This window comes from Bombus vosnesenskii, unplaced genomic scaffold (assembly GCF_011952255.1).
Source record: "Bombus vosnesenskii isolate JDL3184/JDL3185 unplaced genomic scaffold, Bvos_JDL3184-5_v1.1 scf7180000013265, whole genome shotgun sequence".
NCBI classification, from domain to species: domain Eukaryota; kingdom Metazoa; phylum Arthropoda; class Insecta; order Hymenoptera; family Apidae; genus Bombus; species Bombus vosnesenskii.
Window position 1 is genome coordinate 4,852,949 of NW_022882925.1, and position 20,669 is coordinate 4,873,617.

Here is a 20,669-nt window from a genome sequence, read left to right on the forward strand (position 1 = left end):
CGCTTTTACCTTGCGAAACAAAACTTTGAAAGAAAAGCTAAATAATAATATAAAAGAGGAGAATGAAATCTTGTAAAGTGAAAATAGAAATCCAAATATAGAAAATATACTGAATAAAAATGAGGATCCTTTCGCTAATAACAATTTTTATGCATAGATATTTTTTAATTCTAAAAGTAGTGATTTTACTACACAATTTTCAACGATAAATTTAAGAATGATAATATTTATGTTTTTGCGACAATATTAGTAAATTAGTGGAGTCTTTTTAGTATTCAAATTTTACCCTTTAAAGGGTAAAAGTAAAAATACTAGAATCATTAAAATGAAGATTTTATCGATTGCTGCGCATGCGTAAGAAGCATTACAGTATCGTTACTTCTTGTGATTACGTTGTTTGTGGCTAAAGAACCGCTTTCATTTACTTTACGTCTTTTGATTAGAGTCAAATTTTACAACTTGCTGACATCTTGTGTTTTTTGTATTTAGACAATTATTATTGTTAGTAGAGCTTCGTAGTAAAAAAGAAGAAGGAAACTAAGAAAAAGTTAATCATGGGCCGCTATAGGAGGTAAAGTATACATGCATGTAGATATGTGGAAATATATGTTATCAATATGCTCAATGTTCAGCATTAATAATCGCATATTCGAAATGAATGCACTTGAACTGTAACTGTTTATGCATTAAAGTAGAATAGAATTACATTCAAAATAAGAAGTAGGAAGCAAAAAATAACTATTAAAAAATCCTATGACATTTATGATATTTTTGCGACAATTATAACCTTCTACGTACTTTCAGGGTAAGCTTGGAAGAAATTTGAATTTCTAAGATGCATCGTAAAATTAAGATTTTCTGTCCTGGATTTTATATATTTCAAAAGCAGTATATAGCTTACAAGATAATTAAAAAATAATACAAATATTTTTATTTTTATTTTTATAAATCGAAATAAGTTTTTTGCTTGAAAAATGAATTTTATAACATAGAAATAGTAAGATTTATACTTGAGCATTAATAATACTTGTGTATTTCATTTTTTAGTCGTAGTCGTGACAGAGATAGGAGACGTAGATCTCGCAGTAGATCTCGTAGCAGATCACCAAGAGATAGAAGAAATTGGGGCAGTAGTGGAGGTAGAGATCGGGGTGGTGGCAGAAACAGCCGTGGTCAACCTGGAGCAAATTTAAGAAAACCTAGATGGGATTTAAGTCGATTGGAACCTTTCAAAAAAGATTTTTATGTACCACATGAGGCAGTTCAAAATCGTGATTTACGTATAGTTGAACAGTACAGAAGCGAAAAAGAAATCACTTTAAAGGGGAAAAATATACCTAATCCTGTATTCACATTTGAAGAAACAGGTTTTCCAGACTATGTTCTAAAGGAGATAAAGTAAGCATTTTTTTCAGGTAATAATTTTGTTCAAGACAAAAATGCTCCAAATGTATTAGTAGCTATGAAGTGCAAATATTTTACAATGGTGATATTAGAATTTGTTTCTTAAGTTTAGAACAAGTATCCAGTATGTGATGATATGTTGTACATTGTCAAGAATACTATCAGAACTTAAAACTTGCTTATTCTGGAAACTTTACTTTCATCAAATCAAGTAAGAATGGAGCTGAAATTGTTAGGACTTTAAGATAATAAGAAAAAAATACTAAAGAACTAAAATTAGTTAAAACGATTAAAATAGCTACTGAAAATTTTGAATTAAGATATCACGTGTTACAGAATGTGAGCCATTGATATAACAGATTATAACAGAGATGTTGTTATTTATAATTTTCAGGCGACAAGGTTTTACTGAACCCACATCAATACAAGCACAGGGATGGCCAATTGCTTTAAGTGGAAGAGACATGGTAGGAATTGCATCAACAGGTTCTGGGAAAACATTATCTTATATACTCCCTGCAATTGTTCACATTAATAGTCAACCTAAGTTAGGACGAAAGGATGGACCTATTGCTTTAGTGCTAGCTCCAACGAGAGAACTTGCACAACAAATTCAGCAAGTTGCTGATGATTTTGGTCATTCCTCTGGTATTAGAAACACTTGTCTATATGGTGGAGCACCGAAAGGTGCACAGGCCAGAGATTTAGATGGTGGGGTAGAGATTGTCATAGCTACACCTGGTAGATTATTAGACTTTCTTGAATCAGGGCGTACAAATTTAAAAAGGTGTACCTATTTAGTATTAGATGAAGCAGATAGAATGTTAGATATGGGATTTGAACCTCAAATTAGAAAGATCATAGAACAAATTAGGCCAGATAGACAGACATTAATGTGGTCAGCTACATGGCCCAAGGAAGTAAAAAATTTAGCTGAAGATTTTTTAAAAGATTATGCTCAAATTAATGTTGGATCCCTACAGTTAGCTGCAAATCATAATATATTACAAATTATTGATGTATGTCAAGACTACGAAAAAGAAAATAAGTAAGAAATTAAACATATCTATAAAGCTGTTGGAAAGCTCAATGAGATTTTACTATTAATTTTATTTTCAATTATAGATTAAGCACACTTTTAAAAGAAATAATGGCAGAAAGTGAGAACAAAACTATAGTATTTATTGAGACAAAACGCAGAGTGGATGAAATAACGAGAAAAATGAAGAGAGATGGGTGGCCAGCTGTTTGTATACATGGTGACAAGACACAGCAAGAAAGGGATTGGGTTTTACAAGGTGAACATTGTTAATTGGATACTTACAATGTTTTGAAGTATAGTTGAAACTAAATTTTATGTTTAATTTTTAGATTTTAGATCAGGGAAAGCGCCAATTCTTGTCGCAACAGATGTTGCTGCTCGTGGTCTTGGTAAGTAAACAATTGTTATTATAATATAATAAAATATCAAGTGTCATTGATCATTTTCCTTTGACACGGAGAATGAATTGCTCTAAATCACATTTCTACCAGTGAGCTTAATAATTACTGCAGTATATGAGATATCTTGTTCTGACGTGATATTAAAAATATAATTACTGAACGGAGAATATTATAAACTTGTTAACTGGAATTAAGAAAATTATCCTAAATAAAATGAGGATGTACTTTTTATCATTTTTCATTTTTTTGATATTAATACAGATAACTTTTCATATAATCAGAACAAGGTTTCGTTGATCTTTTGAACCACTTTATGACTGAAAAGAAAATAATTATAAATTTTTTCATTAAAGTATTGATAAGTAAAAGTTAATGAAAATTGTAGGAATTTTTCAAAATTTTAGATATTAAAAAATTTTATTCTTTGAAAATAAATTAAAATTATAGATAATAGATAAGTAGTGTTTTAAATGCATAACGTGGTTCATTCAGCATTTCTAATATTTGTGTTTATTTTGCTTCCTCACTTTTTGCTAAAGGTAATAATTTTTAAATAATACATGAGAGAAAGGTAGTAAAAACAAGTTGCAATTGATTTATAAAGGCAAGCTCTTGATTTATAAAGGTACAGAAGCAATTGATCTAGTTAAAGAGAAAGCAAATGAATTCTAAAATCAGAAACAAGTACTTGTACAGTTCATAGTGGAGATGTAAGGCGTTACTTTCTTAAAGAATTGAATAACTTCATAAAGTGCTGATGCACCATTTTATATTACTATATTTGTAACGTAATTATAACTTGAACTTAAGGTCAATCTAATAAAAATGTTCTATGCTTGCCGTAAGTCACAGATGATCAAATAGAAGTTTAGAGATATTCTTTCCCATAAAATCGCCTTCATTGAGATTATCAGAATTCTGTTAATAATAGTTGATAAAAAGAGATAAGACAAAAAATTCAAAAATAAAATGAAATACTGTAATACAAAATTCATATTGAACACAGGAAGATAATAAGATAAACATGTACCTAACGCGGTTGGATCTTTGTTTGTATTGCAGAGGCACATTGCGCGCAGACCTACGCCGGGTAATGCAAAGCAAATTGGGGGTGCCCGCCGCCTGTTTGTTCGGTGGTGCACTAGTTTGCATTGTCTGCGCTGGCTGCGACGCGTGCCTCTATACGTCAATTCCGTGAAAGGCCAGTCCGGGCCAAATCGGGGTCTACTTTACCTCCTACATACTGGATATCAGTTCTACGCTACGCTGTACGCCATCTGGGCTGGCCAAGTCGTTGTTGCCAGAATAGAATCCCCTGCGCTGGCCGCTCAAGCTAATCAGACCCAACAACGGTCCAATGAGGCGGTGGCATGGTAGCTGATGCCAGAGCCTCTAAGTGTGCCCTGTAGCAACAGAATGGCGGAGGCTGTAGCTGGAGCGAGCGCAAACAGCCAGGCCCTGCCCGTACGTTGCTAGCGACACTCACCCATTGCCTAATTTTAGTATAACAGTAATCTTAAATTAATTGCTATATATATATAGCTGTATAAGCCACCCAGAAAAAAGGTAATTTGACTGTATTAACATTCCCATTCAATGAAATCTCAGATAATTTTTTATTAAAGAGAAACTTCGCTCGATATCTAAATGTTGTGTGATTGTTTATTTGGAAGATATAATTGCCTAATTGTGTAGCTCAATTAAAAATTGTAATTGTATTTGAATTATGTGTATATCTGAAAATTTATCAAAAAAATTCCATTAAGTGTCTTCTAAATTAAGAATTGCCCAACATTTCATTTAATCAAAAATATCTTAGATTTCCTCAAAAAGATGTAGTACAGTTCAAATGCATTTATCTGGGGGTCTCAATATGTACACTTTTTGCATATACATATGTAACAAAATGTTTTGTAAAATCTGACATACTGAAATGTATGAGAAGTTCTTGAATAAAAAACAAGATAATTCTTGATATCTTCTTGTGATCATCATTTACCAACTTTATATAATACAATAAAATTCTCAAAGATTATTTTATACATAAAATTATCTCCTATATATACATTATGTGAGAATTCAAAAAGTTGTTGATTAATGGTCACACAATACTGCCAGGAACTACCTTGTTTTTTTTCAGTTCAAGAATTTTGAATATTTTATAAAACATTCTATATGTGTATGTATATATATTTATGTATATTTCTATATACATACACACATGTATCACTTTTATATCCATTTGAATTTACATTTCCTTTATCTTCCTGAATCCTTCATGATAACTATATCATTACATATTCACATTATACTAACTATCATATCAAATAAGGTTCTATGTATATCAATTCTGGTTTCTTTTTATTTAAATATTCATATTGTTTTTCAATTATGTATACAAATTAAGAATATTTGTATGTATTTCAAATTAAATATATCTTTATGAAATTGAAATATTACTTTTTTAATAGAAATGTATATTAAAATAAATATTATTTTTGTTAGAGAAGGGAACCAGAATTGTTTTCGCGCGGAAATTTATTTCAGCACTTTATACTTTAGTTAAAACGCTCTCTAAAGACATAGTATTCTTTTTTGTTCCTTTGATCTTTATTTCATTTTATTATTTGAACGAAGTTAAGAACAAAAGCAAATATTTGTTCTTAAGAAATCTTGAAATGATACGTTTTACAAGATTTTTTATATGCGTGTGTTTCCTTTTCTTTATATATGTACATATTAAAACTTGCTTACAATACATATAGTCAGATAAATTTATAAGACACTCTTAGTTGAGGTGACATAGGAGAATGACTGTAGTACTACCTTTTGGAGAGCGTATTTTAATCTAAATATTACTTTAAAATAAGTGATTGAGATATTTAATACGATATTTTATATACGTCTTGCCATACTACTATCTTAACTGACGTCTGTCTGGGAGGCGGATGCTTTTGGTGATTAACAGCTAATACATAATGCTTTATTTCAGACGTTGAAGACGTCAAGTTTGTCATCAATTTTGACTATCCCTCCTGTTCGGAAGATTACGTTCATCGAATCGGTCGAACAGGTCGTCGACAGAAAACTGGTACAGCATATACCTTTTTTACACCTAATAATTCGAATAAGGCTAACGACCTAATCCAGGTATTAAAAGAAGCGAACCAAGTTATCAATCCAAAATTACTTGAACTTGCCGATAGTAAGAGTGGTGGATATGGCAGGCATAGAGGTACTCTTATATATCTTTTACCTATTAAAATAATCTCTTCTAACTATCATTTACACTAACTTTTTGTACTTCAAAAATCTCCTATTACCTTGAATATGATGAAATACTTAATTTTTTTCACTTAATATTTCCAGTTTCTTAGTATATTTGTAGTAGTTTCTACGTATTCAGAAAATATTAATTAATTGAGTGGATATTTTTAGGCGGAAGAAATAGATGGCGGTCTCGAGGTGGCCGAAACGGAAAAGATCGTAGTTATTCAAGAAGTAGAAGTCGAAGTCACAGTAGGGAACACAACGGTCGTGGTAATCGTCGTAGTTACAGTCGGAGTTATTCTCGAAGTCGTAGCCCTGTTAGCAATCGTACAGGTAAGTAACGGTATGTTCACACCATGCTAAAGCATTTAATTATACTTCAGTGATATCTGTGAAACATTTTCTCCATTTTATATTGTGTAAAATGACTTGTACGTTTACAGAAGTTATTGGTAAGAGCTACTGGAGTAGCGAGAGATGATCTTCCACGGGCAGTTAAAGACAAAATCAATTGCGTATAATTAATGTTTTTTTACGTCTCTTTTGAAGTACCCACTTGATACATGTCATATAAACCGTAATATTGGTGTTCCACTAACGTAAACATCTAACTTTTTACGGATAATGCTTGTGCATTACAATAGATTATTTTAGAAATATAAGATAAGTGTTTTCAACGAACGAAATAATAAAATAATAAAATGATGCGATTAATTGAACACATTATAAAATATGTTGATTTTAAAAAGCTTCGTGATAAACCATCCAATCTATTGAAGTCAAAAGAACTCTCGAGTAAGGTTATCGTTTCAAAATGCAAATATCGATGTCGATCTTTGTTTATGTTCTAAATTTCAACTGTAATAAATAAACATAGACTAAGAATGTGAAGTTATATCCACATACGTATTGTATTACGTACATATTTTATAATGATCGTTGCAATATTCGACAACATTAGTTAAATTAAGTAAGCGACAATGTGAGTTTAGCTAAATGAAAGATTCTATAAAGCTAATAGCTGGATGATTAATTGTAGATGCATCTAATGTTTATCATCAATTAATTTGTAACCCGTACTCGTGCATTTAAAACTGATGAAATAATGTACAGTATTTAATAAAAATGTAATAAACACATTTTATTAACTATTTGAAAATTTATTTGTTAACTTTCTCTCATTCTTCCCTACTCTTCAAAAGGAAAGATATAAAAATGAACAAAATATTGTATTAGATTAGTTCTTTGAATATTACAAATTCCTGTCTAAAAGGAAATCCTAAATATTTCATTTCAATCATCGCCAAACAAATGTCTATTGAAGGATCTCTTCATCATTCCGACTGTGAACTGATTGGATCCTATATGGGTGAAGCTTATCTATAACACCATTATATTGGCTAGCACCCCACATTTCTTATATCATCAAACAGAAAGTCAAAAAAAGTTGCCTTCGCCAAGCAATCTTCATTCAAATATTGACATAAAACCGCACGATATTAAAACAGAAGTCATTTATCAATTTATTACCACGGAAAGAATATACACGGTATTCTGATATTCCTCGTAACTCAAGCACACGTGTCTTTTTTTCGTTACAGATTTTAATGTTTATAAATCCTACGATAAACAACAACCAGACGTAGAAATATGAAAATATATGCAATAATATACTTTAGACGACCAATAGAGGAAGAAACAAGCTGCAATCCCGAGTGAAAAGCAGCAAAGATTTATGAATGAACTGTAATACAGGTGGATGGGTCGATAGAGCGGCCCCCCGCAAGATCGCACGGCAAGGGCGTAGTAATCGATAGAGTGAGGGTGAAAAGGGATAGAAGCCGGTTCGAAGCAGACGAAGAGCAGCGGAGGCCGTGGAGGGCAGAGTCCATTCAGTAGAAGCAGCAAGGCTGCTATTGATTGCGTGGGTAGTTAGAGGAGAGATGAGTTACCCCCACTTTCGGTCATTCAGCAGCCGCACTGCTGTGACACGGGGTTAGCAGAGGGGAAGGGCCTTGAAAGATCGAGGGGAAAGGTAGAGTGAAGAAGAGGGAACGGTAGCCCGATTACTGGAATGCCGTGGGTGGCTAACAAGAGAGGGGGTTTCACCCCTGTCTTCGATTATACGCACGAATGTAGGCACAACCACTTTGCCCTAAAATTGACATTTACCCCTGTGCTTTTCCAAAAATTCATGCTTTACACGTTTTACGTAAGCTCGTGTCTTTCTGCCACCTCCTTCTCGTAATCGTTATTTCGAAAGATTGATGAATCACGCTAACAACATAAGTACCTACAAAGTTTGAAATTTACTGCTCTGAAAGAAATCGCGGAAATTTCGAAGTTTAATTGTGCCAGCCAAGAAGCCTGTTAATTTGACGTTCGATACCTGTATCAGAGAGTACTGTTGACGTCGTTAGAAGACTAAAAAGGCATTGTTTTGCGTTGATTATTCCATCCCGATAAGACTAGCTCTTCTGGGACAATAATGGTTCTTCATCGAGATATGAAGAAATGAGCGGTGTCGGTGGAGAAATATCGCTAAGTTTCTTTGTCTTCTAGCTTCATTCAATTCTAGATCTTGTTATGTCGTGTAATGAAAAATATATCTATGTGAAAGATAGCGAGGTGTTCATTTCAGTGGAATAGGTATGCATGTTATATGTATACGCATACCTAGTACTGAAGCATTAAGGAGTTTTATCGTACACTAGTCAGCCACGAAGGTCTCCAAGCCTAAAATCATTTTAATTAGTTTCACAAATCTTATAAATAATATTTTTGATCTTAATTAAAATATCTCTGTTTTACATAAATTTAGATATATTTATGAATTTATTGATAAAATCAGAATTTCAAAAGTGAAAAAATTATAAATGAAAGAAATAGAAAAATGAGATATTGATCTTTCATTTAGTTTATCCGAAAGAACATTGGAAAGAGTTCAATGTTAATTTTTTTGTAAATCCGATAGTTCAGTGACGCAACTACTTCTCATTTAGATTGAGGGTACGGGCTACAACGATTTTAAGTCCCAGGGAGAAACTTGTTGCGCAGGCGGACCGGAACTTAGCGTAAGCTTATTCGTGATCTGCCACCCTAGCCGTACGACATCATAACCCTCAGGTCTGGAATACTTACTGGCTCTAACAGAAACATAAGAAATTCAAAGACAATATATATAATGTACCGAAATTAATTTTACCTAGTTGTGATATTGAACAATATAATATTCATGGTATTCAATGAATCATGGAGTGAAAGAAAAAAGAATGAAGTCAAGAAGATACTATACAAAAGTAATCTCCAAAAAACAAAAAAATGGTATAGCTCTTCTATAACCATTAGCATAAATACAGTTCATTTTATATTATTAATCTTATTATGTTCAACAAATATAATGTCAAAAGATTAACTTCAAGAAATTGTAGTCTATAGGAAGGAGGATAAAATTATGCATATCTAAAATAGAGAAATATAGGAGATACTAAGGGAATTCTTAGAAAGGAACTTTTAGAAACAGCCAAACGTCCTGACGAAAAGCTCCTTTTGGAGTATGAAGAAGAGAATAGAGAGAAGAAGGAAGAGAGAAAAGAGAGAGGGGGCTCGACAGAGCCCACGTAGAGGGGGTTGAAACGAACGAAGGGGTGTGCTGTGGAAGAGGGGGCAGCAAAGGAAGGCGAATAGTTGCCTCGATGATACCACCTCTCTCAGTTGTTCCTCGGTTTCCGGACTGCGTGGACTAGCAGGTTAGTGAATCCGACTCTCGTTCATTCACCAGTTTCTCTTCGTTCCACTCTTGACCTCCTTCCTTCCTTGGCACTCTCTCTCTCTTTCTCTCTCTCTCTCTCTCTCTTCCTCTCCCTCCCTCACCCTCGTTTTCCACCCCGTGTGTCCGCTGGTTCCATTCATGCGACTCGTTCTTTGCTCGCTCTCTCGTTCGCTGCTCTCCTTGATTTATCGAAGTTGCCAGTGAAAAACGTTCTTCCTTCGTAGCTCAGCTACTCGACCACCGATATCCTGTCAACGTGTATTAACGATCAATGTTACAGGTATATTTTCACAGTCTTCTTTCTTCATTTTTCACTTGATTTTTTACTGAGAACAAATTATATTTTAAGGGATGAAAAAACAGCTTCTATCGAATTTTCAATAAGCAGTAGGTGAAACTTATTACTTTACACGTATTTTCCTCTTTAATTAGGCACTTTGTAAATTCATTGGCTTCTGGTTTATTTTAAGTTTCTCTGAAGCAAAGAGTTTTTGCCAGAGTGGAATTAGATTTTTCGGACTTTCCATGTTAATTGCAGAATGAGACGGAGGAGGTAATTTTTCATATTTTGCTCAGCCACGTTTGAAATATAATTTGTCATGGGAGAAACGATGAGCAGGGAGGATATATTCGAGAAACAGCTGTTAGAGTTGGTAACGAAAAGCAGCTACGCGATCAGTAATCCTTTTCCTGAGAAAAGAAAAAAATATGTACATAATATACTAATAGTTTCAATGAAAATATATTTTTTGTTACGTACGTACTTTTTAAAATTTGTGAGAAAAATATAGCCACGAAATATGTAAGAGGTAATCAGTTTCTATTTGTTTAAGTTAGTTCCTTTTTTAGTTTACTTTTCTTCCAGCTTTTTACCGTGTAGTTATTAATGTTTCACTTGAATGATTCAATTGTCATATCCTTTAGTTTGAGTTTTTCATAGCATTTATGATGTGTATACCGAAAATGTAAGAAAGAAAGAGCTGAGTGTGTGAAAAACGATCAAAACTGGTTAAAAATAACTCAAATTCTTCTTTTCCTCATATTAAGAATGGGTATTAAATCTAAATATTCTGTTGAATTTCTTCATCTAATCGAGGAGTCATTGTTCTAGATAGCAATTAATTTCATATATTTTTATATTTTATACAAATTATATCTTTATATATATTTTGTACCTCACAACCGAAGCCGAGAAACAGAATGCGAGAAGAAACAGCTATTCTGAATTATAGAATAATGTCGTTCAGATTGTTGCCACTATATATTAAATTGTACAACTGATTAAAGACACAGAGGTAAGATTTATGTTAAAGAAAGAGGGAGCAGCCATAATAATCAGATGACGTAAAGTACCCAATTCCATCAAGAAACAGTCACTGGCTTCATGAAGTAATGATTAATAATAGTAATAATAATAATAATAACAATAATAATAATAATAATAATAACAGCAATGTAAAGAACGAAATAAATTGACAATATATAATAAAAATAATAGTAAAGAATACCAGTGTATAACGAGTTATCCACTTCATAAAGAATTATAGAAAACCCCACGTAAATATGATAAAAAAAGATATACATATAGGTACATATATTTAATCTTTTGACTAATATTAATCTTGCATCTATGTATATTAAAATTAAATTTTACGGTTCTCAATAAATGTTTTAGTATTCATTGTGACTTTTTCCGAGGATTATCTTTTGAAGTCGAAATTGTTAGTTTTTAAAAGAAATCCTAGAGTATTGTTTCAATAGTCAAGCGAGATTAAATTCGGAGAAATAAAGACTGATCCGAGCAGTTGATCTCTCTCCAGTATTCAATTAACAAGTTAAAGCAAGAATACACCATTCTTCATAGAAATTTCATAGCACGAGTGCTGGGAATGATTAAATTTTATGTAGCGCCATACATAAAAAGGAACTCGTAATTGGATAACTATTATCCATTAATCGGAGAAAGTTTAGTAATTCAGTTACTAATGGAAATTAAATTAATTTCGGGAATCCAATACATTCTGGTTGGATGCTATTTCAACATCAATATTAAAATAAATCAATTTCCTCTCATGATTAAATAATATATCAAAAATTACTTTAAACAAATCTATTGCAAAATTTCTTCACTTCACTTCAAGAGATTTCTTCAATTTCTTTAAATCTATTACAAAGTTTGTTCACAAATATACATATTTAATACAGGACTTATTCTTTTGAAAGAAAAGGGATTTGTTTAATACTATATTATATAATTTTTCTGTTTCCATTAATTTTTAAATTTTCCTTTTGCATCATAAATAAATCTTAATCGCTATCGCGCTAATTATCTAATTCAACTAAATTAATTTGTTTCCATCTAAAATTTGATAATCTGTTCAATCAGTTGGAATACTTGATAATAAAAAGAATAGAACAAATAAAAAGAAATATTGTTTAAAATGAGCATCTTAATGTTTTTCAAACACCTCATATGAAAAAGAAACCAGAAGATTATATTCTTCTCATATACTAATTTACAATTTACTCGTAATCCTGATAAGAATTATAATCTTTCTCGATACCAATAAGAAGTTTTTTTTGTATAGATAATAGTACATAAAAAGAAATCACCTTTTCTGTTATTTTGAATTGAATTTTGGATCTTAATTTGGACATTTTATTCCCTAGAAAATGCGTACTGTGGCTGTATGGACCGCTTTTGTATTAACGTTCTCAAGCAGCCCGTTCGTGGCCGGTATACGATACATCGATCCGATCTCGCCGCAATCAGGGAACACCGGCGACATCGCCGAGAAGCGCGTTGACCTGACTGAGCCAACATGCGAGGAATTGAGGGCAATGTGGAGGTACACCAAGCGACAAAGCAGGGCTGCTAAAACCACTACCGGATACTCTCTTTATCCTGATCCATTTTCGTACAACGTCTGGAAGTCTTATCCTGAACGCCCCAAGTCCCTTCACACCCACCGTGGTAAGACGATCTTACAGGAGTTGCGTATAGCATTATGTCCACTCATTCTACTGTTTACATTATCTAAAAAAAGGTATAACGAAATTTTGTTAATAAGAGAATTACAGAAAAACGATTATAAACAAAAAAGAATGCAAAATATTTACTACAGAAAATTTTATATACAAATATCTTTAAATAAACGCATTGTAAAGGTAAGCATAAAATGAGATAGATTGAATAGGGTATACTTAAACTTTAAAAAGAGAGGTATTTTGGGTTTTTATTTTAATTAAGACAGTTTGCAGTGGATGAATTGAATTTGATATATTTGCTTAGCTTTTTCTATGCGGAACAGGGTTGTAAAAAAGTTAATTTTATTGTAAACCGAATGAGAAAATTTAAATTGACAAATACTTGCTTTTTATTTTTTTCTTGTTTTCATTAAACTATTGTAATATTATGTTTTATTTTATTTGCTGTTATATTCATTCTAAGACGGGGAAATTAAATGATTTTGAAGTTACATGTTAATTTGTTACCGTATGGTTTGTTCGCTTAATTAAGGCCTAGCTCTGTGTAGTTCACAATAGAGGCCAAACATAAGCAAAGAAGTAAAATAATCGAATTATTGATGCCTGCCTATACATTACCTTGAGTGCTCTTTGACTTAAACTTGCTGCAGAAAATTCATAATAAAATACGAAGACCTAACTTTATAAAGAACTAAAATAAGTGATACCACTTATTATACAAGAAATATTCGAACGATTTAAAATTAGACTATTTAGAAAGGTAATAGAGTTATTTCCTCCTAATACTTATAACATTTACAAAAATTATTTTCAAATGTTTGTTTACAATTTAAATAATTCGATAGATAAATAAAATCAGTTTTATGTTATAATACCAAGTAATACAGAATAATGTCTGACTTGTCCTCTACTGAGACTACTACAATTCAAAGTGATCAAAGGGGCGCCTATGTTGAAGCAACAATTACAAAGAAAGCGTACAATATATGAAAATAAATTAATAAGGAAGTATACAATATTTAGAACTTCTAATCCCATTACAGAGGTTTAGTTTTAATAAAGGTACTTTGAATTTATGAAACATTTTTCTCATTTTAGTAAAATTATATCTAGAACGAAATTCTTTTATTACTGAATATTATAATCTTTTATTAAATATTGTTCATTCTACCTGGCAATAATGTGCAGGAAGGTATACGGGAAGAGCACGTAACCGTGCAGGAAGTAGTGCCCCAATTTATGGGAGGATGGTACATAAAGCACCAGCAAGCAGCAGATTAAGAAATGGAATGCGACCTCCGGCACGGCCTTTCGACAAACTCCCGCGACTTTTCGGAACAATCAATTCGTATCCGTCGAATCGACATCCAAATATGAAATACCGTACGATTGTTGGTTCCCCTCAGGTTCCTCAGGCGGGCAGTTTTCGGCATTTGAAGGAATTACTCCGCGCTGAACGAGCTCGTGAACTACAGGTTAATAACCAAGTTGAGTCAAATATACTTAAATGTTTGCTAATCGAGTGAATTGCAAAATTAACGAATTCCATTTTAGAAAAATTAATAACATGAAATTGGGAAATAAAATTTGTATCTTTCTAACAATTTTCTAGGAAAAGATTTCTTAAAAATAATATAATATTATCAAACGATTGGCAATATACTAATTATTCATAACATATTGTTTAAACTGATACTTCAAACTTAGAGACAATGAAAATATCTCATAAATTAGCCAAGTTTCTTACTCGTCTCCAGATAATTTCAAACATTAAAGTAGTACAAATTATTATTTTTTTAAATAAGGAATATTTTTCTATGATTTTTCTTTTTCTTTGACTAAATTAAACATTTTAGGAACAACATAAAGCTGAACAACTCGCAGAGAAGACATTTACCTTCAAGGATACCGTTGACAACGAGCACCCTTTTCATATGCAATCTCGGAAGCAATTTCCGAAGCCGACACTACGAATGCCGACGAAAATTAATTATGAATTCGGTCAAGGTCGACATACATCGAACGTGCCAAATATTGGTCAGGCTTGGACGGTGAGTAACAAATGGCAATGGAATCATTCCATTCATTAAAATTAATAGAGAAACGGAAAAAATAATGTTTCTCTAATATTCATAATTAATAATGTGTTAATGAACATATTTAGTTCATATTTTTCCTTTTCCTCCGTTAATTTTATGTCTCCTCCTTAATTGTATGCATAGTACACTCTAAACGCTTTAAATTACTAAACGCTCTAATAGCTTCGTTTCAAACCTATAACAACTCAATGAAATTCCGGCTTCAAATAAATGAAATCTCGCTCCACATTTTTATATCGATAATGATGTCCTTATACTGCGGATCTTTATGTAATTTCATATTTTTATGAATATAAATAAAAAAATAGAGCTTAAATGAGGATTTATTTCAAATATTAGAACGAATACTTAAGATATTTTCTATGATTTTGTATATTATATGAATTCTGTACATTTTTGCATCTCTTAATTTTTTAATAGTATAAATATCCTCAGTCTAGCTATCATATTGTATGTAAATGGATTATAACAACTACCTTTTGCAGAGGAGCGGTCCTCAGTCTCGTGAATACTTGTTGCGTTAGTATCTCGACGGACTGCCGACATCTCCAATACGAAGAAGCTATCCTAATGATCAACGTATGAATTCCTTGAATACGTTCGCACGCGACAAGATGGAAAAGATTCGCATTTGCTTTCTTGGCAATCTCCGATACCCCGAAATTTTCGTAAGCCAAATCCTTGCGTTGATAGCAGTGAGTATCGTCCCACGAAAGGGCTTTTCATTTTCGTTCTTCTTCCTCCGTCGTTATCGAAAATTGTTCTTAAGGATTTCATTGTCCTTCATTGAAATCTCGGACCTCGATCTCTGCGTTATCTCGATTCAATCAACGTGTGTTACCTATGCCCGAATAAATGTAAGTCAATAAATGGAACGAATCGATAGAAAGTCGTAACCGGAAGGAAAGAAGTTTCGATATGTGGCAACGCTACAAAATGTATATTTTCTTAATTCGTTTAAACTCGCACAGATTTAATTACGCGGCCGTACCCGCTGCCTGTGTAGAATCTTCCAGATATATAAATTTAATACTATTTCTGAAAATATGGCTGAGGCGGCAACGTAATCATACCTTTGTGCCGCTGAGCGGAGAAAACACGAGCAAAATGTTGCATTTTCCTTTTTTTTCAATTATACTAATATTAGTTATTAGTATTTTTAATTATGCTAGTATTAGTGATGCCATAATATATAAATACTATACTAATATTATTTCTCCCAAATTGATTGAAGATTTCAAACGAGAAAGAATAATGTTATAGCTTATTTAGTAATTATTGTTTTATCTGGCTATATGATTTTATGACAATACTCTTATTGGCAGCCTCCTGGTTCCTATGGTAGACTCTATTCTTAACGTGGTTAGTCTAAAAAATATTTAGACACTTTTAGATAAGAAAATTCTCTTTTATTTTATTTACAGACATCAATATAGTATCGTTTACAATTATTTGAACAAATATTGGAGATAAGTCGAAGTTGAGGATTATTCGAATTATAAACGATACTTTATGTCTATTACAATTTTATTTATTAACTATATTATTAATTTAAATTTCAATAGAATTAAATAATGATGGTAGTCGTACCTATTCGATGGTTATCTATTATGATATCTATTTCTTCTGTCAGGATCTTGGTTTATGTTCTTCGAATGTGAAACCGTTTAATAATGGCTGCAACGGTAATCGATATAATACTATAATCGATATTCCAATTCAAGATAGAAATTAAACTATTATGCTCTGGTTTTCTCCGCCTTATTTGAACTTGACAATAAAATAGAAAGACTAATATTTTGAAAATTTTGACAATATATATATATATGTATAAATATATATATATATATACATACTTAAGATAAGAGATAAATAAAGCATAATCAACGGAACTATACCGAAGACAATAATTACTGTTAAGAGATATTCTTGTAATCTGTACGTGCAATCGACATGGATGCGATTTCAATTTTGCGATATATGAGATGTAAAGTGTTATTGTGTATTAAAAATTATAATAATTAAATACTTACATATGAAAATGAAATTTTTGAAAAAACAAAAGGAATGAAAACGCATCAGTGGACATCTTGTTCAACATACCTATTTAAACTATATGTGTATCGATTACACGTACAATCAATTTGACTTTCGACCCTTAAGCGCTCGGCCGATTGCCCGCAAAATTTGAAAGTTAGACTATAACTCACGATTGAAATATTTTGATTACTTTTTCAACATAAAGGTTTTTGTTAGACAAACATATCAAGAACAACAGTAATTATGTGAATAGAAAGAAATTTCTTGTTCATGCGAACCAAGAAGACAAAATATTTCAAAAATTAGTTGTTTTTATCGCGTTAATTTATTAGGAATTATGAGACAATAAGTAATAAGGGCTTAAGGGTTCTAATTATATAAAGACAATAAATATAAACGTTTCTTGTAATCGTATAACAGAAAAATAATGAAGTAGGTTAAAGATATTTACGTGGCTTAATCCATATCTCATGCTGAGATTTTAATGACTTTCAGCTCCTATGACAGCGTACAAAAACCAAAAAAAAAAAAAAAAAAAGAAAAGAACTTCTGAATAATTATATGGAACGGTTTGATACCAATCGCGGTTCTAATATTTGACTATAAATACTTTATACTTATATACATCTCTTTGAATACGACATGTGCGTACACTGCATATAATAACACAACAGAAAAATAACACATACACAAATATTACATCTATGGACACACATAAAACTACGCGTACATTACATGCATATCAGAGTACACAAATATATAATAATATATATTTGTTATGCTACTATGACTATTACTATGTTGACTGTATTGATTAAGTTTTAAAGAATGGATCTTTCTGGCCAAGATTCTTCAATAGTGGAATCAGTGCCTGATATCCAAAACTAGAGACTGGTTGAAATCTCTTTGGATACAGATTATGAGCTATATATATTATATATTTTTACCTTATTTTAAACTATTTTAATGTAAGAGATTCTGTTCTTCAAGTGTGTACAGCGATATATAAACATGTATACATGTGAAATTACTAAAAAGAAGAACTATATCTTGGATGATGTTAGAAATAGTATATTTATGTAAACTGAAACGAAATTAATTTAAGATAAAGACATTATTTGGGTCAGAGTATCAAATCTTTTCTAACGTAAATTAATAGGGATCATGTACTATAATAATTTATTTTGTTTACTCTGAATTTTAATGCATGTATTTTGAATTAACATTTGATACTTAGACCCTAAAATTGTCTTTGGCAATTCCAATTAATAAATTAGAGAAAATATGCTTCGAATTTCCTGCCCTATAATTGTTTAATTTGCTCTATATTTTTTCTTATGTTTGAAATATAACTATGATAATATTAGCTATAGCAAATTGAATCCGTGACTTTTTACATTAAATATGTTATCCCAATCATCATACTTATCCTATTCAATTATTTAATCATCATAGAAATAAATGTTAGTAAAAAATTTACGAACAAAAATTGATATTTTTTGGCGGGAATATTTCACTTAAATATTTTATATGATTTGAATCAATTAGCGGATAAATAGAGGACAATTCTTAAAACATTTAGAAATAACTTTTATAATTTCATTGCAGTGTTAATAATTTCATCAATTGTGAATGACACAAATTAATAATTATTCGGTGACCATAACATTTATAAGTTCCAAAGCACAGAACAATGTTTCATTGACACGTGTCGACATCTAGTAGTTTAAATTTTTATAGCAGGAGTTTAACGAGTCTCGTAAGGCCCCGAACTTTCTAACTCACGTTATTGCTGTTTTTAAACTCTGAATAAAACACGCGTGTACATTTTTTTAAAGTTAATTATTAAGTTAATTTGTGTGAATAGTATAATATTTTAGAGAAATGTTTTCATCAAAATATACGTGTTCGGTGCTCTGCACAATTAATAAAGAACTATGCGATGTTTAGAACAAAGGTTATAAGTAATAAAAATAAATATTTTGTATTAAAACGTGGGCAACGATGGTATTTCTAAATATTGCACGTAATACTATTCAACCAATTCGATATGCTAAACAATTAAATACAGTTAATTTGTGTATAATACGGACGTATGCAAGGTGGGTTAGTCGAAGACCGATTGCAATTGTTAACGAAGATGAACTTTTCGAAAGTGAAGATACTACTCAGCCGCAGATTCGCCGAGAAAGGATTTCTGCGAGAAAATCGAGTAAAAAGAAACCCACCCAAGAAAAGAAAAGTGAAAAAACTGAAAACGCTGCAAAAAAGAATTTATTTACAAAACTTAAAGAAAATGAAAAAATTGTATCGTAAGTTGCTTATTTTTGATCTTATTATAATCTTGAATAGAAAGTTATATGTATAAAATATTGAATCTTGAATAGAAAGTTATATGTCAAAGTTATATGTATAAAATAAAAAGAATTATTTGGGAATTTTTATGCTTATAGATCCTTGATGAGTAATTTAAAGTCACGAAAGAGGAGGGAAAAAAATGATGAGATAGTTTTGGAAGGAAAAAGACTAATCATAGATGCTATAAAATCTGGTGCAATACCGCATTCAATAATTTTCAATGATTCATCTGACATAGCTGCATTAAAACTTCCCAATGAAGTTAAATTATACAAAGTTCCATATACTACAATACAGTTGTGGTCTGCTTTAACCACTTCTCCTGGTTTGTTAGGTAATAATATTGTATATTTTAAACATGCAGCTTTTGTATTAAGAAGTTTAATACTTTGATGGTTTTGTCTATATTTCTTTTTGTAATGTAGGAATTTTTAAAACTCCAAATGTACATAAGAATGAACCAGCTGATAATGCATTACCACTTACTATTGTTTGCGATAATATAAGAGAACCAGGGAATTTAGGATCTATTATGAGGGCTGCTGCAGCAGTAGGTTGTGAAAAATTAATCCTAATGAAAGGTATTAGACCATGAATTTATGACATATATATAAATGACATTAGTAATTTTTTAAATAAAGGAATAATCATTAAATTAAGATTCAATATCTTCAGGATGTGTAGATTTGTGGGATCCAAAAGTTCTCAGAAGTGCAGCTGGTACACATTTCCAACTACCTATTCATGCATTTCCAACATGGGATGAGATCCCATTGCTAATTAGTGAAGACAGTAACATTTTTGTAGCAGATAGCACTTTTGGTGATGAGTTTTTGCACAATTATTCAACTGAAATACTTCAAACAAGTTTGCAAATATTTGATATTGATCCAGAAGATTTGAAGTCAAAACTTACAGTGGATACTAATAAGCAATCAAAAGAAGATATGGTACCAAAAAATAAACACCTGATGAGAGATTTCATGTTAAAACTACCTATTCTTCCATACTATTCTGTAGATTATACAAAAAAAGAATCTGTAATTGTTGTAAGTGGAGAAACTGAAGGTTTGAATTTTAATTCCTATAAATTCTTGAAAGAAAAGAACGGTATTCGTATCAATATACCTTTAGTAAAAGGAGTGGATAGTTTGAATGCGGCTGTAGCACTTGGTGTTGTTATCTTTGAAATTAGGAGACAATTTTTCAAGAAAAAGAGCCTCCTTTGATACAGATTTTTTGATAGATGTTACACAATTGTATAAATAAATCCTTGGCTTTTATTTCTGAATGAA

The 20,669-nt window shown here is 31.4% G+C and overlaps 3 protein-coding genes and 1 long non-coding RNA gene across 6 annotated transcripts; 3 read left to right on the top strand and 1 right to left on the bottom strand.

The window, feature by feature from the left end:
• Positions 1-404: 404 nt before the first annotated feature.
• LOC117243030 (probable ATP-dependent RNA helicase DDX17) lies at positions 405-6,795 on the top strand. Of its 2 annotated transcripts, none has more exons than XM_033510175.1 (8): positions 405-571; positions 1,048-1,398; positions 1,799-2,452; positions 2,530-2,702; positions 2,776-2,835; positions 5,840-6,082; positions 6,286-6,460; positions 6,561-6,795. In XM_033510175.1, the coding sequence occupies exons 1-7, from the start codon at positions 555-557 to the stop codon at positions 6,456-6,458; spliced, it is 1,671 nt and encodes a 556-aa protein (XP_033366066.1). In that variant the 5' UTR covers positions 405-554; the 3' UTR covers positions 6,459-6,460; positions 6,561-6,795. The 2 variants fall into 2 exon arrangements, with proteins under 2 accessions (XP_033366066.1, XP_033366065.1); XM_033510174.1 differs by having other exon boundaries at positions 6,286-6,450; positions 6,561-6,612.
• A 1,644-nt stretch (positions 6,796-8,439) lies between these two features.
• Positions 8,440-10,165, bottom strand: LOC117243424. The gene is made up of 3 exons (XR_004495460.1): positions 9,823-10,165; positions 8,794-8,853; positions 8,440-8,726 (listed from the first exon to the last, which is right to left on the bottom strand). It is a non-coding gene; the product is annotated as an uncharacterized LOC117243424 (long non-coding RNA).
• LOC117243422 lies at positions 9,763-15,596 on the top strand. 2 transcript variants are annotated; one of them, XM_033510899.1, is made up of 6 exons: positions 9,839-9,866; positions 10,114-10,169; positions 12,560-12,863; positions 14,066-14,352; positions 14,734-14,928; positions 15,462-15,596. In XM_033510899.1, the coding sequence occupies exons 2-6, from the start codon at positions 10,161-10,163 to the stop codon at positions 15,498-15,500; spliced, it is 834 nt and encodes a 277-aa protein (XP_033366790.1). In that variant the 5' UTR covers positions 9,839-9,866; positions 10,114-10,160; the 3' UTR covers positions 15,501-15,596. The 2 variants fall into 2 exon arrangements, with proteins under 2 accessions (XP_033366791.1, XP_033366790.1); XM_033510900.1 differs by lacking the exon at positions 10,114-10,169 and having other exon boundaries at positions 9,763-9,866.
• A 3,158-nt stretch (positions 15,597-18,754) lies between these two features.
• Positions 18,755-20,665, top strand: LOC117243421 (rRNA methyltransferase 3, mitochondrial). The gene is made up of 4 exons (XM_033510897.1): positions 18,755-19,328; positions 19,470-19,708; positions 19,800-19,955; positions 20,050-20,665. Exons 1-4 carry the CDS (start codon positions 19,021-19,023, stop codon positions 20,601-20,603), a joined length of 1,257 nt encoding a protein of 418 aa, XP_033366788.1. The 5' UTR covers positions 18,755-19,020; the 3' UTR covers positions 20,604-20,665.
• The last annotated feature ends 4 nt before the right edge of the window (positions 20,666-20,669 follow it).

Excerpts from the sequence above, each read along its gene's own strand:
- LOC117243030 (XM_033510174.1), top strand. Across the intron at positions 2,703-2,775 it reads AAGGGATTGGGTTTTACAAG|ATTTTAGATCAGGGAAAGCG; the intron begins GTGAACATTGTT and ends TTTAATTTTTAG. Across the intron at positions 6,083-6,285 it reads TGGATATGGCAGGCATAGAG|GCGGAAGAAATAGATGGCGG; the intron begins GTACTCTTATAT and ends GGATATTTTTAG.
- LOC117243422 (XM_033510899.1), top strand. Across the intron at positions 12,864-14,065 it reads GTCCCTTCACACCCACCGTG|GAAGGTATACGGGAAGAGCA; the intron begins GTAAGACGATCT and ends AATAATGTGCAG. Across the intron at positions 14,929-15,461 it reads ATATTGGTCAGGCTTGGACG|AGGAGCGGTCCTCAGTCTCG; the intron begins GTGAGTAACAAA and ends TACCTTTTGCAG.
- LOC117243421 (XM_033510897.1), top strand. The coding sequence starts at position 19,021 with ATGGTATTTCTAAATATTGCACGTAATACTATTCAACCAATTCGATAT. Across the intron at positions 19,329-19,469 it reads GAAAATGAAAAAATTGTATC|ATCCTTGATGAGTAATTTAA; the intron begins GTAAGTTGCTTA and ends TTATGCTTATAG. Across the intron at positions 19,709-19,799 it reads CACTTCTCCTGGTTTGTTAG|GAATTTTTAAAACTCCAAAT; the intron begins GTAATAATATTG and ends TTTGTAATGTAG.